This window comes from Vitis riparia, chromosome 16 (assembly GCF_004353265.1).
Source record: "Vitis riparia cultivar Riparia Gloire de Montpellier isolate 1030 chromosome 16, EGFV_Vit.rip_1.0, whole genome shotgun sequence".
Classification (NCBI taxonomy): Eukaryota; Viridiplantae; Streptophyta; class Magnoliopsida; order Vitales; family Vitaceae; genus Vitis; species Vitis riparia.
In genome coordinates this window covers 12,604,807-12,620,497 of record NC_048446.1, presented here as the reverse complement: position 1 = coordinate 12,620,497, position 15,691 = coordinate 12,604,807, and the positions used below count along the sequence as shown (strand labels likewise).

The 15,691-nt window shown below is 29.0% G+C and overlaps 1 protein-coding gene across 1 annotated transcript; it reads right to left on the bottom strand.

The window, feature by feature from the left end:
- Positions 1–13,283: 13,283 nt before the first annotated feature.
- LOC117933147 (peroxisomal membrane protein 11B) lies at positions 13,284–14,518 on the bottom strand. Its single transcript, XM_034854543.1, has one exon. It carries the CDS (start codon positions 14,157–14,159, stop codon positions 13,476–13,478), a length of 684 nt encoding a protein of 227 aa, XP_034710434.1. The 5' UTR covers positions 14,160–14,518; the 3' UTR covers positions 13,284–13,475.
- Between the last annotated feature and the right edge of the window lie 1,173 nt (positions 14,519–15,691).

Genomic DNA, 15,691 nt, shown 5'->3' with positions numbered 1-15,691 from the left:
TCTCAATCTATTTGAAACATAAGTTTGACTTGAACTAGATTTCTTCCTAGCAGGCTGAATGACTTTGAAAGTGAAGGTTGAGTGGGGTTTTCTTCAACCTGTTTTTTATTTAATGTTAATAAATCTACCAAGTGAAGCAAATCATTTTTTGTGAGAGATCCAAGAATCAGAGGCCCTTCCTTGCACATATTTTGTGCAATTTATTCCCTAGTCCTCGACTGAGAGACAAGTATTGATCCTTTTGTTGTGGCCATTAATGATTCGATGTCATTCCAAAAAGAATCCTCTAAGAAACAATCATGCTTTTTAGAATGACTGTTAATATGGTTTTTTTCTCTCCCATTGTATGTTTTCCCCCTATTTGTCTATAGGACAATTTCAATTGTCCAAACAATGGTAAAACAGTATACCCAAAAATGCCATATGAAATCACTGGAAAGTGTACACCCACAACAAAATCACTATTTAGTTTATTCTTAATTCTTCTTTTCCCCTTGATTGTTTGTTTCTCTCCAATTCTTTCCTAATTTTATTTTGGTTTATCTCCTACTCTTTTTGAGATTTTATTGTTTTATCTTATCTAAAAATCATCAAGGAGTGGAACTTTGAGCTACAAGAGCACAAAAAAATATTTAGAGGCTTAAGGTGATTTTTTTTTATATGTATTCACATTTTCTTTAAAGGGAACGCATTTAAAATAACAAAGTTCATAGCCGAAAAAAAAACAAAAAATATAAAATATGGGGTATAAGGATAATGTAATTCATGTGTTTATACTTGTTTGACCTTTTTAGATTTGTGATGTGGTCAATTTATTTTCATTGATAGATTTTTTTTTTTTTTTTTAATCATATCTTAAATGAAATGAGATTGTTATATTTTCAAGTCTTTGTCTAAATTTATTAATATGATTGGATGAACCATGGAGTAATCTTTTTGCCTTATTGAAATGGTTTAGTTTTTAATTATTATTTCTCACTTCCATTCTTTGGTTGTTGTTGCAATTATTCTTGAGTTCATGAACTATAAATCAAATTGAAGTTATGAAAGTAGTTGAGAGCCAAGTCCAATTAAAAGTGGCAATTGGAGTTAATTAAGACAGATCAACAAGCATTAACTAAACAAGTCTTAAGTCTATTTTCTAGTGGTCAAATTATTGTTACAGAAAGTTGATGCTTGATATTAAGTGAATCTTTATTGGTTTTTATTACGTATTTCATAGAGGTTTTTATTATGTATTTCTGTGGACCCCGCATTTCGGCTCATGCGTTTCCACTCGATGGCAAACTCGATTTTATTTTGAAAATGATTTTATTTATTAGAAAATGACTTGGAGTCGCCACTTATTTTTGTTTTATTTTTAAAAGAATAAACAAAATAAGAAAGAAAACCCTAAGTATGACTCCTTATTTTGGAAAAGGTGGTCTATGAAAAATCGGGTCGGGCTCAAGGGTCAGGTTACTTATTGGGAAGGTACAGTAAAGACAGTAGCACCCCTTTAAGTCCCTAAAGTCGGGTCTCTACTAATAAAATGAAGCTGATGTGACAATCAATTAGAAAATCAATGGATACACAAATCAATCATGCACATATGGGAATCAAAACATGCATAAAGAAAGACCGGAATGGGAGTGGATATGTACCTGGGCCACGAATGAGCAATCTGCTATCATAAAAATGGGGTCAGTGTACAATAAAGAGCATAAAACATATCACATGCATCACCAAACAGAAATTAAAACTATTCGAGGGAAAATTGGATTTTTGAAATTTATTTGAAATTTGGAGTCTTAGAGATTATTCGAAAATTTGGTTTTTAGAAATTAAATGTAAGAATGAGAATTTTAGAAAATAAATTTTGAAAGAAATTGGAATTTTCAAAATTATTTGAGAGTTTGAGATTTTAAAAAAATTAAATTACGAAAGTTGGGACTTTGGAAATTAAATTTTGAAAGAAATCGGAATTGAAAATTATTTGAGATGTAGAAACTATGAAAATTAAATTATAAAAAAATTGAAAATCTTGGAAATCATTCGAAGGCAGAATTTTTAGAAATAAATGAATAAAATGATAATAATAAATAAGTAACGGAATAAATGCGAGAATTGGAATATTGGAAACTGAAAATTAGGTTCAGAAATTGGAAAATTGAAATTTCAGAGAACTAAATTTGGGAATCGGAATTTTGAAGAATTATTTAAAGACGGAATTTTAAATAAATGAACAAATAAATAAATAAATGAATGGAATAATAATAATGACGAAATAATAATGATTGGATAAATAATTGCGGAAGTTAGGATTTCGGAAATTGGAAATTGAACTTAGGGATTGGAAATTTAAAGAATTATTGAGGGATGGAATTTTAAATAAATGAACCAGTGAATAAATAAATGAATAGAATAACGAAAATAATGATGAATAGATAAATAATCACGAAGATGAGAATTTTGGAAATTGGAAATTGAATTTAGAGATTGGAAATTTGAAGAATTATTTAAAGAGGAGATTTTAAATGAATGGATAAGTGAATAAGTAAATAAATGGAATAACGAAAATAGTAAAGATTGGATAAATAAGTGTGAAAAGTAGAATTTTAGAAATTGGAAATTGAATTTAGAGATTGGAAATTCGAAGGATTATTTAGAGATAGAATTTTAAATAAATGAATAAGTGAATAAATAAATGAATGGAATAATAATAATGACGAAATAATGAAGATTAGGTAAATAATTGTGAAAAATAGAATTTTAGAGGTCGGAGATTGAATTTAGAGATTGAAAATTTGAGAAATTATTTAGAGATGAGATTTTTAATATATGAATAAGTGAATAAATAAATGAATGGGATAATAATAATAACGAAAATAATCATTAAACAAATGAATATTAATAGTGGAATTTTTTATATTAAAAATTAGATTTGGAAGTCAGATTTTTGAAGAGTTGAACTTTAATGATTGGAATTTTTAAAAGAAATGAATGAATAAATAAATGGGATTATAATAATAATGACCAAAATAATATTTAAACGAACAAAAGTGAATAGTGGAATTTTTTAGATTGAAAATTAAAATTGGAAGTCAGATTTTTGAAGAATTGAACTTTAATGGTTGGAATTTTTAAAAGAAACAAATAAATAAATATGGAATAATAATAATAATAACAAAAATAATATTTAAACGAATGAAAGTGAATAGTGGAATTTTTTAGATTGAAAATTAAATTTGAAAGTCGGATTTGTGAAGAATTGAACTTTAATGATTGGAGTTTTTAAAATAAATAAATATGGAATAATAATAATAATAACAAAAAAATATTTAAACAATGAAAGTGAACAGTGGAATTTTTGCTATTGAAAATTAAATTTGGAAGTCAGATTTTTGAAGAATTGAACTTTAATGATTGGAATTGTTAAACGAAACAAATAAATAAATATGGAATAATAATAATAATAATAATAATAATAATAATATTTAAACTAATGAAAGTGAATAGTAGAATTTTTTAGATTGAAAATTAAATTTGGAAGTCAGATTTTTGAAGAATTGAACTTTAATTATTGGAATTTTTAAAGGAAATAAATAAATAAATGGAATAATGCTGATAATAACAAAAATAAAAATGATTAAATAAATAAGTGTGAAAAATTGGAATTGTGGGAGTTGGAAATTAAATTCGGGAATCGGAATATTGAAAAATTATTAGAAAGTGGAAAATTGAGGATTAAGTCTAAGAAAAGGGCATTTTGAAGATTTGATTTGAAAGGAAATGGAGTTGCGAAAATTTATTTGAAGATGACATTAAAAAAAAGATTAAATTCGGAATTGTGGAATTTTGTTGGAGAATTAAATTTAAAAATTTGGATCTTGGAGAACTAGACCTAAAATTAGAACCTTAGAAAATTTTTTAACGAATAGAAACTTGGAAAATCGAATTTTTAAGAAAACGAAGTTTAGGTAAATTGAATTTTCGGGAATCAAAGTTTCATGAACTGAATTTAAAACCAAATTTTAGGAAATTGCTTCGAAAATGGTATTTTGTATAATTAAATTTAAAAACAAATTTTGAAAGGTTATTCAAGGATAGAACCTTCATAAAAATTATATTTGCATCATTAAAGAAACAAGGACTTAAGAGGGCCAAAAACTTGGCCCATTGGAGCCTACACTAATCTATCCTAAACTCAAAGGATGGGGCTTAAAGCCCACATGAAGCAGCTTAGGCCCACATCTTAATGCTTTGGGAGCCCACCAACAAAGCCCACTGCTCAAAATGTCTACCATGAAGATCAAGAAATGCTATTCCCTCGTTTTTAAAATGCTAGGTTGAAGGCCCATGGGTAGCAAGCTGGCGATGAGGAACATGGCTTGCATGTTGGTGATGGTTGTGATGAAATGGAAGAATGGGGTGGCAGTTGCTGCTCATGAGCAGCCGCACGAGTAGGCGGACAAAAACATGGGTGTGGTAGAGAGCTTCGTCGTTTTCACCACCAAGCGTCGTTGCCTTACCGCCATAGGTGCTGGAGGAGGTGAAACTGAAAACGGAGAGGGGGACAACTGCTCTCCGCCGATGCTATCATCCATTTTAATGGTGACGCTTGGAGACGAACCCAGCGGCACCTCTCTCGGCCATCTTCACAAACCCTTCATGCTCTGCTCGGAGCTTCTTGATGTTGCCTTTGATGTGGCTTTGAAGCTCACGACGCCTAGAGTTTAGGCCACCCCTAGACCAATGGGCATCATCTGCTTACGAAAGGAATGGGTCGAGGACCGGTACAAGCGGATCCACCTGGGAAGCATTGAATGTGATGTCGGCGTGGCTGCGGGAGCGATGAAGACTGCCACCTTAGAATCTTTTGGGCCAAACTACTCAACCTTGGCTGTGGGGTGGCTGTTGTGTGGCCACCGGGAAATTTAGGGTGGTGGAGGCATGAGGGATGGGAACGTGGCAATGGAGCAATGGGTTGGATGGGAACTAGAATAGTTGAGGTGGTGAGCATGATATGAGTTCAATGTGGCCATGCATGACCATGCAAGGGTGGGGAAAACGGGAAACTCTCAATACCATAATCAAACATCAAACCAAAATGGGGATCCAACCTTTTACAGGGGAAAGATCAACAAAATTAGAGAAAACAAAAACAGAGCAAGCACATGTAGGCAATCGTATTCAACTAAAACAACTCTATGGCCTTGGATGTTCACAACAAATCACAAAATAATCTTCATGGATCAACAGAGGACCTTACTTGAAAATCCACAACACGACCTCCCTCTCTCCCATTCCTCCCGTATGAATATCCCCCCACCTCAAAAAAAAAAAAAAAAAAAAAAAAAAATTCCAAACCCTCCCTGCCCGCTTGCTTTTTTTTTTTTTTCACCCCCAACTGCTCTCGTTCCACCCATCATCTCTTGCTCAGAGATGTCTCCCTCACCAACCACCACCGTGGTGAGTTAGTGACATGTCCCATGCAACTTCATCCTTCCGGAAACCGTCCCCCACTCCTCCAAATGAAGATGCAACTCACTCCTCGCTCTTCTAGTGCAAAAAATGTGGTAAAAAAAAAAAGAAAAAAAAAGTCTTTGGTCCCTTGAGGGGTCTACAATTTCATAGTGGAATTGTTTGTTGTATGAGAAATAGAATATTTTCAATCATTTGAGACACTATTTTTCTTGACTATATATGTTTTTTTGGCACATATACCACTTTTTGAGTTTTGACCCAAAATAGTACATTAAAAAAAAATTCCATAACATAAGCTTGTTTTCCAAGTAATGTCCAATATAGTGCATCTATACCACATAAGTTGTCATGTCATAAAACCGTAGTTGACGACTATCGTTTTATTTTTCTAAAATGGTCAAAAATCGTAGTCACCAACCACGGTTTTAATTTTAAGTTTAAAGCCCCAGCTGGTGACTATGGTTTTCAATTCTTTTCAAAATGGTCAAAGTCGTAGTCACAATTAGGGCTTTAACTTTAATTATATATATATATATAATTATGTTGTTTCATTGAAATATTTAACTTTAATTTTTTAAAATAAAAATATTATATTATTTTGATTTTAAATAAACTTATCTCATTATTTAAAAAAATAATAATATATGAAATTAAATAATTGATATTTTTAATTTGATATAAAAATACATTTTTTTAATTTTATTAAAACAATAGGTACTATATTTAATATAAATATAATTAGTTAATTATATTTAAATATAAATAAAATATAATAAATTATATTTATTTAAAACAAATAAATTATGAAAGTCTATTTAAAAAATAATAATATAAATTATTATATTTATTAATATTTTTTTGTACACTATATCTAAGTGGTATATAATATCATATTTATATAAGTTCAATTTAAATTTAAAATTTATCATATTTTAATTTTAGTTCATAATATCACATCATGTCCATAGGATAATAATTTATGAAAATATTATCATATTTTCATTTAAGTTCATAATATCATATCGTGTCGATATGATAATAATTATTTATATATTTAAATGAAATATTATATTTAAATATAAATAAAATATAATAAATTATATTTATTTAAAACAAATAAATTATGAAAGTCTATTTAAAAAATAATAATATAAATTATTATATTAATTAATTTTTTTTTTTGTGTACTATATCTAAGTGGTATATAATATCATATTTATATAAGTTCAATTTAAATTTAAAATTTATCATATTTTAATTTTAGTTAATAATATCACATCATGTTCATAGGATAATAATTTATGAAAATATTATCATATTTTCATTTAAGTTCATAATATCATATCGTGTCGATACGATAATAATTATTTATATATTTAAATGAAAATATTATAAATTTTAAACTTAAATTAAACATATATATATATATATATATATATATATATATATATGATATTATATACCACTTACATATAATATATAAAAAATTATTAATTAATATAATTTATATATATTTTTTCTAAATAGGCTTTCATAATTTTTTTTAAATAAGTATAATTTATTATATTTAATTTATATTTAATTTTAATTAATTAATTATATTTATATTAAATATAGTGTCAATTGTTTTAATAAAATTTTAAAAAAATTATATCAAATTAAAAATATCATTATTTAATTTCATATATTATTATTATTTAAATAATGAGATAAGTTTATTTAAAATCAAAATAATATAATATTTTTATTTTAAAAAATTAAAGTTAAATATTTTAAATGAAACAACATAATTTTATATGTATAAAAAAATTAAAGTTAAAGCCGCAGTTGGTGACTATGATTTGACCATTTTTAAAAGAATTCAAAACCGTAGTCATTAATTGCGGCTTTAAACTTAAAGTTAAAACCGTGGTTGGTGACTACAGTTTCTAACCGTTTTAGAAAAATAAAACCATAGTCACCAATTACGGTTTTATAACATGACAATTTATGTGATACAGATTAATTAAATTGAGCATTATTTTGGAAATAAGTTTATTTTACAAATTTTTTTTTTTCAATGTACTATTTTGGGTCAAAACTCTCACTCTATAGATGTTATCTATAGTAATATTTGTTTCATTTTAAATCTAATCTTGTTTATATTTTACAAATTCATAGCAAATGATCATCCATACAATGAAAAATGATAAAAGAGGTTTGTGGTTTGCTAAGCTCTTGCATCTTGTATTCTAACATAACATCTTGGATGCATATTGAGAAACAAAATAGTTAATTTCAACAAATTTCCATTTTGGGTTTTTTCTCATTGGTAAACTCCTACATCATATGATATCAAATTTTGGTTAATATAGAAGTGAGGAATTAAATAACCTTGGATGCTCCACCTCATGAGCCACATTTTCAGTTTTATGAAATCCCATCTCAAATATATATATATATATATATATATATATATATATATATATATATATATATATAATCTTGTGTTTTTCTTTAACAGACACAACAATTATCTCAAACCACTTCTAAACCTGAAGATATGTCACGAATACACTATAGGAGAACAAACACTAATGCATTAATTGTTATTCTCTTTTTTAATTATTTCTTCAAGAAGTTTTCATGGGGCTTTCACTTGGCTTTAATTTCATGTTCCTTTTATTCATGTTCTTGAACCTTGAATAAGCATTCCTTGAACAACCTGAGCTCAAGATCAAAGATATTCTCATTCATATTTAAGGTTAAATTATGGACAACCTGATGCCAGTGGTTTCTAGCATATTATGAGATCAAAGCATCCTTAGGACTTGGATAAGAGAGACTTAAAATTACATATTTTATTTTCAACTTTTTATGCATAAATATAAAACAATTTCATTATTTTAAGAGTATAATTAATGAAATTTGATATACAATTCTTATGTCTTCTCTTGTTGTCCAAATGAATTATATAATGGTACTTGTAAACAATACCATAGTTTTCTAAAATAATTAAGGACCACATTTTTTAAGTTCCAATTTTTCCTAAAATACTATAATGATTTTTTTTTCATAATTATTATGGTTGCAACAATAAACAACATAAAAGTAAGTCATGTTACATCATTTAATAAATGTCATAAAAAATGCAAAAAAAACAAAAATTTAAACCCAGTAAAGGATATATATTTGCATGGAGAATAAATATCTAATTCAATAAATTTTCAATAAAAATATTTCTACTTTTCACAAAATTTTCAATGGTGGCCTATTGTCTTAGGATTTTCTTTCAAGTTGCTTGTAGATGGGAATGGGCCTAGATAGAATTAAAAGAAAAACAAAAGAATTAAAAGAAAAAAAATGAGAAGTAAGATTTTCAATATTTACTAATATAACCTTGATAGATTTATAAATGAGATTACATCGACTTATAAATTATTTGTCAAGATAGCTTTTACCAACCTTGACATAAGAATATTTTAACTATATATATTGACTTATAATTTTGCTATCAAGGTTGTATAACTATAAATTAAAGAAAATTTTAGAAAATTCCATATATGTCATTATTGCCTTTATTTAGATACCTTAACATATGAATATATTAATTTTATATCGACTTATAAATTCTCTGTCAAGATTGCATCGTCGTAAGTCATGGAATAATCACTAGAATTCATATATGTCATTATTTCTTTTAACTAAGTTTTATATGTCATAGCTGCCCATTTAAATAAAAAATATTGATATATACTACTTTAAGTGAAGATAATATGTGTCAACAATGACCCTTTTTCTTGTAGTGTATCAAGTTGTTATGACTTTATCAAGTTGTTATGTTATGTTATGTTATATCTCGTATATTTCTTATGGATTGAGTTACTGTTACTAAAAACCGATAGTAACAAGTATTCTCAATAGAGGCACCATAATATCTTATAAGATTGAGACAATGTGTCCCGTTGGGTGATCATAAGGAAGTGTGTTTAGGTAAAACTATGGTCATAGTAGTTCCTTAAGTGAAACTTGACATAAGCTCTTTGTGAGCTAGGATATGTATTTAATCATACTATAAGAGGATACAAAACTCAAGGATGGAAGAGGTAATCTTGAGAAGCTGATAACTTTCACCTCATTAGATTATAGACACTGGTTCATGAGAAACTATATATAGTAGGTAACAAGTCACAAACCCGATCAAGCATTTGGTATCTCATTATTATTTACATAGGGTATTGAAGTGTAGTTGACAATTTATAGTAGGATGTTAAGTCAACTTTAGAATTATATTTTGAGAAAGCTAGTATTGTCCTATGTGTCCTAGTGGTACCCTCTTAAACTCATATACCTTGATGACGCAATTTATGAGGGTTGGATTAGCTCTTGGTTTCACTTATGTGCGTGCATAAGGGAATTTTGGTAATTATGTAAGTTTGCACAAGGGTTAGTGAATGGTATCTTCGGCTAATGGATTAATTAGATAGCCATGTTGGGTTAATTAATCAATTAAGACCCTTTTTAGGTTAAATTAAGTGACTTAAGCTCATGGTTAGCTCAAGTCACTTAAGCCTAGTAGGAACCTTATAAATACCCCCTTAGGGGTTAGGGTTTCAAGCATTTTTCATTCATTTTCTACATTCCAAAGAGAAAGCCCTAGCCTCCACCCTCTAAACTTCTACCATTTGAATGCTAAGTTCGAGGTTAAGATATTAGGTGGAAAATAGTGGGTCTATGAGATCTCTAACAACTTCGATTTTTTTTTTCACTGCAAGGATTATATTTAGGAACATTTAGATCTAAGTAAGTTCTTTATTCTCATGTTCTAGATCCTGAAATTGAATTTATTTGCATGTTTTCCATTATGCGTAGGATTTGGATAAGCCCCGGGAGAATTACATGCACCTAAACTAATTCAAGGATAGGGAATAGAGAATTCCAAAATACCATACAATTGGTATCTGAGCCCTAGGTTAGGGAAAAATATGTTGGATTCCTTTTAGGATGTGTTAATCCTAGTTTTGTTGGGTTTGTTATCTATCCCAAGTCTAAGGGATGTATGTATGTGCATGAGATTTTGTTATCTATAAATATGATTATATATTGTGATTGTTAATTTGTTAGATTGGTTTACTTTTCCTAATTGGGTTTTGAATCCTATAAGGGGTATAAGATTTTTTATTCAATGGGAAAACCTTGTTTTTATTCTAGATTGGTTTGTAAATTCCAAATCAATGGAGTATAGGATTTTGATGTAAAAATCAAGTTTTTATCAATCTATGTGACCCATGGAAAGTATGGAAGCATCCTGGATGATCACAAGGTGATCTTGGATATTTCCTAATCCAAAAAAGGAATTCTTCTATAGAAAACAATGATTGGAGATGTAGAAATCCCTTCTCAGATTTTGTAAATTTGTAGCAATGCTCGAGCAACTAGATTAGCACTTGAGTGGTTATTGAGTGCTCAAATGTTCCTTCTAAAGCTCAAAGCTACATCCATCGCCCGAAACACTTCAAGTGCTCTTGGAGGTATCAATAGCATTTTTAGGGGTTTTAGGGGTATTTTTGGTCTTTTCTAAAACCACTAACCTATTTTTTTATAGGTTTATTTTGGTATTTTTGGATTTTGAGAATCCAAATATTTATTTGGGTTACCAAATAAGCAACAAGATCCCTAAAGCCATGAGATTCCCTCTTTTATATGATTCAACCCCAGACCCATTTGAATGTAGCGGACAACAGCGGGGCCCGAGAATTGATGTGTTATTTCCTTTCATGATTTTAATTTATATTGCATATGATGGGAAATCTAATTAAAATACTCTCTTTGTTTTTTTTTTTAAATGGTAATTTTGGATTTTTTTTTATAGAAAATAAATTTCCAAAAAGATTCTTTCCAAGTATTATTTATTTAAAAATTGGATATTGTTATCACTGATTGTCATTCCCTGTAGAATTTTCCGATTATTTTGGGTTAGGTGAGAACAACACATAAGGTGTAACGACCCGCTCCCAACCGTATAGATATTGTCCGTTTTGGACCTAAAGAGGCTCTCACGGCTTTAAAACGAGTCTACTTGGTTAAGAAGAGCCTCTACATATATAGCGCCAGAAACTTTCTCCCCTATCCGATGTGGGACATCACAAACACCCCCCATGTAGACACAATGTCCTCATTGTGTCCCATGGGATTGCGGGTCAAACAGACGAACACCCCTACGGGGCCAAACAAACCCCACACCGAGGTCAGGGATCGGCTCTAATACCACTCTGTCACGCCCCAATTACCAATTACCAAATATTTGTTTAGAGTAGCGAAACAAAATTCTAAAATCTTCAAACTTAACTTTAAAACTAAGCATTCATCAACCAAAATCCATTATCCAAATAGATTGCAAACTCAAACAAATCAAGTGCTAACAAATTTTCATAATCTCCGAATCTCAACTTCAAACTATCATAAAAAAAAATTGTAAGTTCAAATCTAAATAGCTTCCAAAAACCAAATAATCCAAATAAACATAAACTTATAAGCTAATAATGTCTAAAAAATAACATCTTAAGCAAAATCCTAATGAAGACCATTCTCCGACCTAGCCATCACTCCTTGCCCGAACTAAGGGTACTTGAAAAAAATTATCAACAAAGGGGAATGAGCTCAAAGCCCAATAAGAAACATTAATGCAGTCCATAGATCAAATATTTCAAGTTCACTTGCAAAATAGGAGATATTATAACTAATTATTTTCATAAACTTTTGAGTCAGTTTTGTCAATACATTCAAAACTTTTACTTGTACACTTTCATTTTTTATTCAAACATTTTCAAGCATTGCTCTTTAGCGAAAAGCTTATTACTATTGAAATGCAAATCAAATTTATTAATTTAAGGATGCATTTGGGATGTATTCGAAAAAAGTCAAATATCTAACAAAAAGTGAATTTTGGTTTTTATAGAAATGAAGTATGTGTTATTCCCGTTTTAATTTCTAACAAAGAATTAATTGCATGCAGTAATGAATGAAAATTGAAATAGATTTCTCATTCTCATTCCTATTTGTAATAGGTATTAAAGTAACGTTTGGAACGTTGGAATAGAAAATGACGATAGGAAATTAATTTAGTTTCAATTATTTAATATGTTTGAATTATTTTTTAGAATGAGAAAAGAAATTAAACATTGATTGTTGTAATAAATCAAATCTCATTTTTACTACAATTAATTTTGATTCTTTTTTTCTCTATGGATTATGATTTCCCATCCTTTCCATTCCTATTTCCATCCAAGGATCACAACCTAAAATTTTAGACATTTCATAGAAGAACTTGTGTTTTGTTAATGATTTAATTAACTAGAAATAGAAATTATTTTGGAATTTATTCATTGTAGGTAAGCAATTAATAGTGAATAGTTTAAATCCAATTTGATAACTATTTTTAAAAATAGTTTTTGAGAACATATTTTTAAAATTATTCTCTTATATTTTGTAAAACAAATATGTTTTTGAGCACTTAAATGTTTTTAACCCGATTTTTATATTTTTAAATATGTTTCAAAAATAACTTTTATATGTAATGTTTTATTTTTAATCTTTCTGGATATTTATATAATTATTTTTTAAAACCGACTTTAAGAAAATAAATGAAAATAAAAAAAAATTATATGAAAACACCTTTTTTTAAATAAAAAAAAATAGAAAACAATTTTATATTTTTTAGCTGCCAAATTATTTTTCTCATTTTTTTTATTCGGAATAACAAAAAGTTGTTTTCGAAAACAGTGACTGGCTTCAAATTCTCATTATATGCTTGGCAAAAGTTCTGAATGCTGAAGGGATTTGTACAAGTGAAGGAATCCATTAATTTCAAGTAGATATGAAAGACTATACAAACTCAATATAGATCTTAATTTTAATTGAACGCAAAACTCATCTATTTTTACTGATTCTCATGAGCAACTTCGTTGAAAATTTTTCAATTTCCATGACTGAAACCATCCCCATCTGGTTCTTGTTGGAATTGAACATATTCAAGAAGGCCAATTTCTATACCAACCAGCCCATGCAGAGACCAAACCACTAATCCCAAGTGAAACCGCATGGTTGCAAAAGGGGTTTGGCTCAATGTCCGCCACCGCGATGATCAAGTCCGCCACATTGGCGGCCACCGCCATCAGCCTCATCACTCTGTCTTCTCTAATCTTCCGAACACTCGCCTTCACGTCGTCCGTGGACTTGTCAGTGGAAGTAGTGATGAGCTTTCTCTCTTGCTCTACTCCCCCCTTAATCATAATGAAATCAGATATTATGAAGAAAATGTATCCAAAAGACTCACCGAACGCTGATATGAAGCTCATCCTCCTAGCTAACTTCGCGTCCAGCACCCCAATTCTGGACAACCAAAGGAAGTGATCGAAGAAGAAGTAGACCATTTCTCCAGCATTAGCAAGCACTGCCAGGAACCTAAAAGTTGGGGTGGAACCAGGGTTCCGGCGCAGGGCGTTGAAGCCAGTGAGAAAGCGGCCGCTGCGGAAGGCTTTTCGACTGAGCCCAGATGCAACCTCCCATTGCTTGGCTCTGTGGGCAGCATCGGGATGGGCAGCTTCGACATGCCAGTGGACAAGCTTGGAAACATATTGGAAGGTCTTCACAAGCTTGTCAATCCCATCTCTCTTTGCTAGGAAGATTACAAGCTTGTCTACTGTGTCATTCATGGCTTCTAGCTCTGATCAAAGTATGAGGTGAACATGGCATGAAGAAGAAGTTGATGATTTGGGGTTGATGAGAAGCCTAGGGCTGTGTATTAAAAACGAAGGAGAGCCACAGAATTACTAGTTTTTGGATAACACGTGACGATGCATATTTTTGTGGCTGGACTTTGTTTTTCTCTTATTGTGATTTATACCATTATTTAATCCATTTTGTCTTGAATGCTAGCAGCTTCAGTGTGGTGTTGGCGAGATGTCCTCTACAATTTTTTTGTTTAGACATTTCCATGAGTTATTTTGGCATTATGGTTAGACTTTTAATGGCAATATAATCAAGTCCAAGACACAATAAAATGGCTCACAATAATTGCAGCATTAAATATTCGTTAGGTTTGGTTCTCGGAAAATTTGAGGGAAAATATAAAATAAAGAAAATACAAAAATAAATGTAAAAAGAAAGAAAAAGTGAAATATATATATTAAAATTTAATAAATTATTTTTATTTACTGATTCAAACTAATTTTATTCATTTTAACTCATTAATATAATGATTAAATAATTTTAAAATGCATAAGTATTAAACTAGTTTTAACTATATTTGATTTTATTTAATATTTTTTATAGGACAATCAAACATGAGAAAATAATTTTTTTAAATATTTTTTTCTTTCCTTAATATTTTCTGGAAACCAAACATAACCAAAGTTTGAATGCATTTTCTTTATGAAAATTATTTTGTTTAATAGAACTTTGAAAAACTTATTAAAGAATTACTTAAAATTATTTTTAGGCAGGCAATTTATTGGTACTTCTAACAAAAATATATAACAATCATATAAAATCATTTATTTATTTATTTATATCGAGAGAGCCTTTATTTAAGTATTTAAGATATATTTGGTAAATGTTTTCAAGAACAATTTTCTATTATAAAAAAATATATATATGTTTGGCAACTAGAAAATTGTTTTCTATTTTATATTCTTAACAATATAAAATAAGGTCTTTTTAGAGAATATTTTTTAGTTGTTTTGAGTTATTTTTTTATGCTTGTTTTAAAAATAATTATATAAACATAAAAAATGATTAAAAATAAAGCACCGCATATAAAAATTATTTTTAAAACACATATATTTCAAACCATTAAAAATGAGTTAAAAGCATTTTAAGTTATTAAACATACTTTTATTCTATAAAATATTAAAGAATATTTTTTAAAAATTGTTTTTTCATAATTGTTTTAAAAGATAGTTACCAAATAGACTGTGGATCCCGCATTTTGCACGATGTGTTCCCGCTCGATGGCGCAACTCACTTTTTTATTTATTTGGTGAAAATTTGATTTTTAGAAAAAGATTTGGAGTCACCACTTATTTTTGTTTTATTTTTTAAAGGAAAAACAAAATAAAAAGGAAAAAACCCTAAGTGTGACTCTTGATGGAAAAACAAGTTTATGAAAAACCGAGTCGAATCCGGGGTCAGATTACTTATTGGGAAAGTACGGTAAAAGACCGAAAGCACCCCTTTAAGTCCCTAA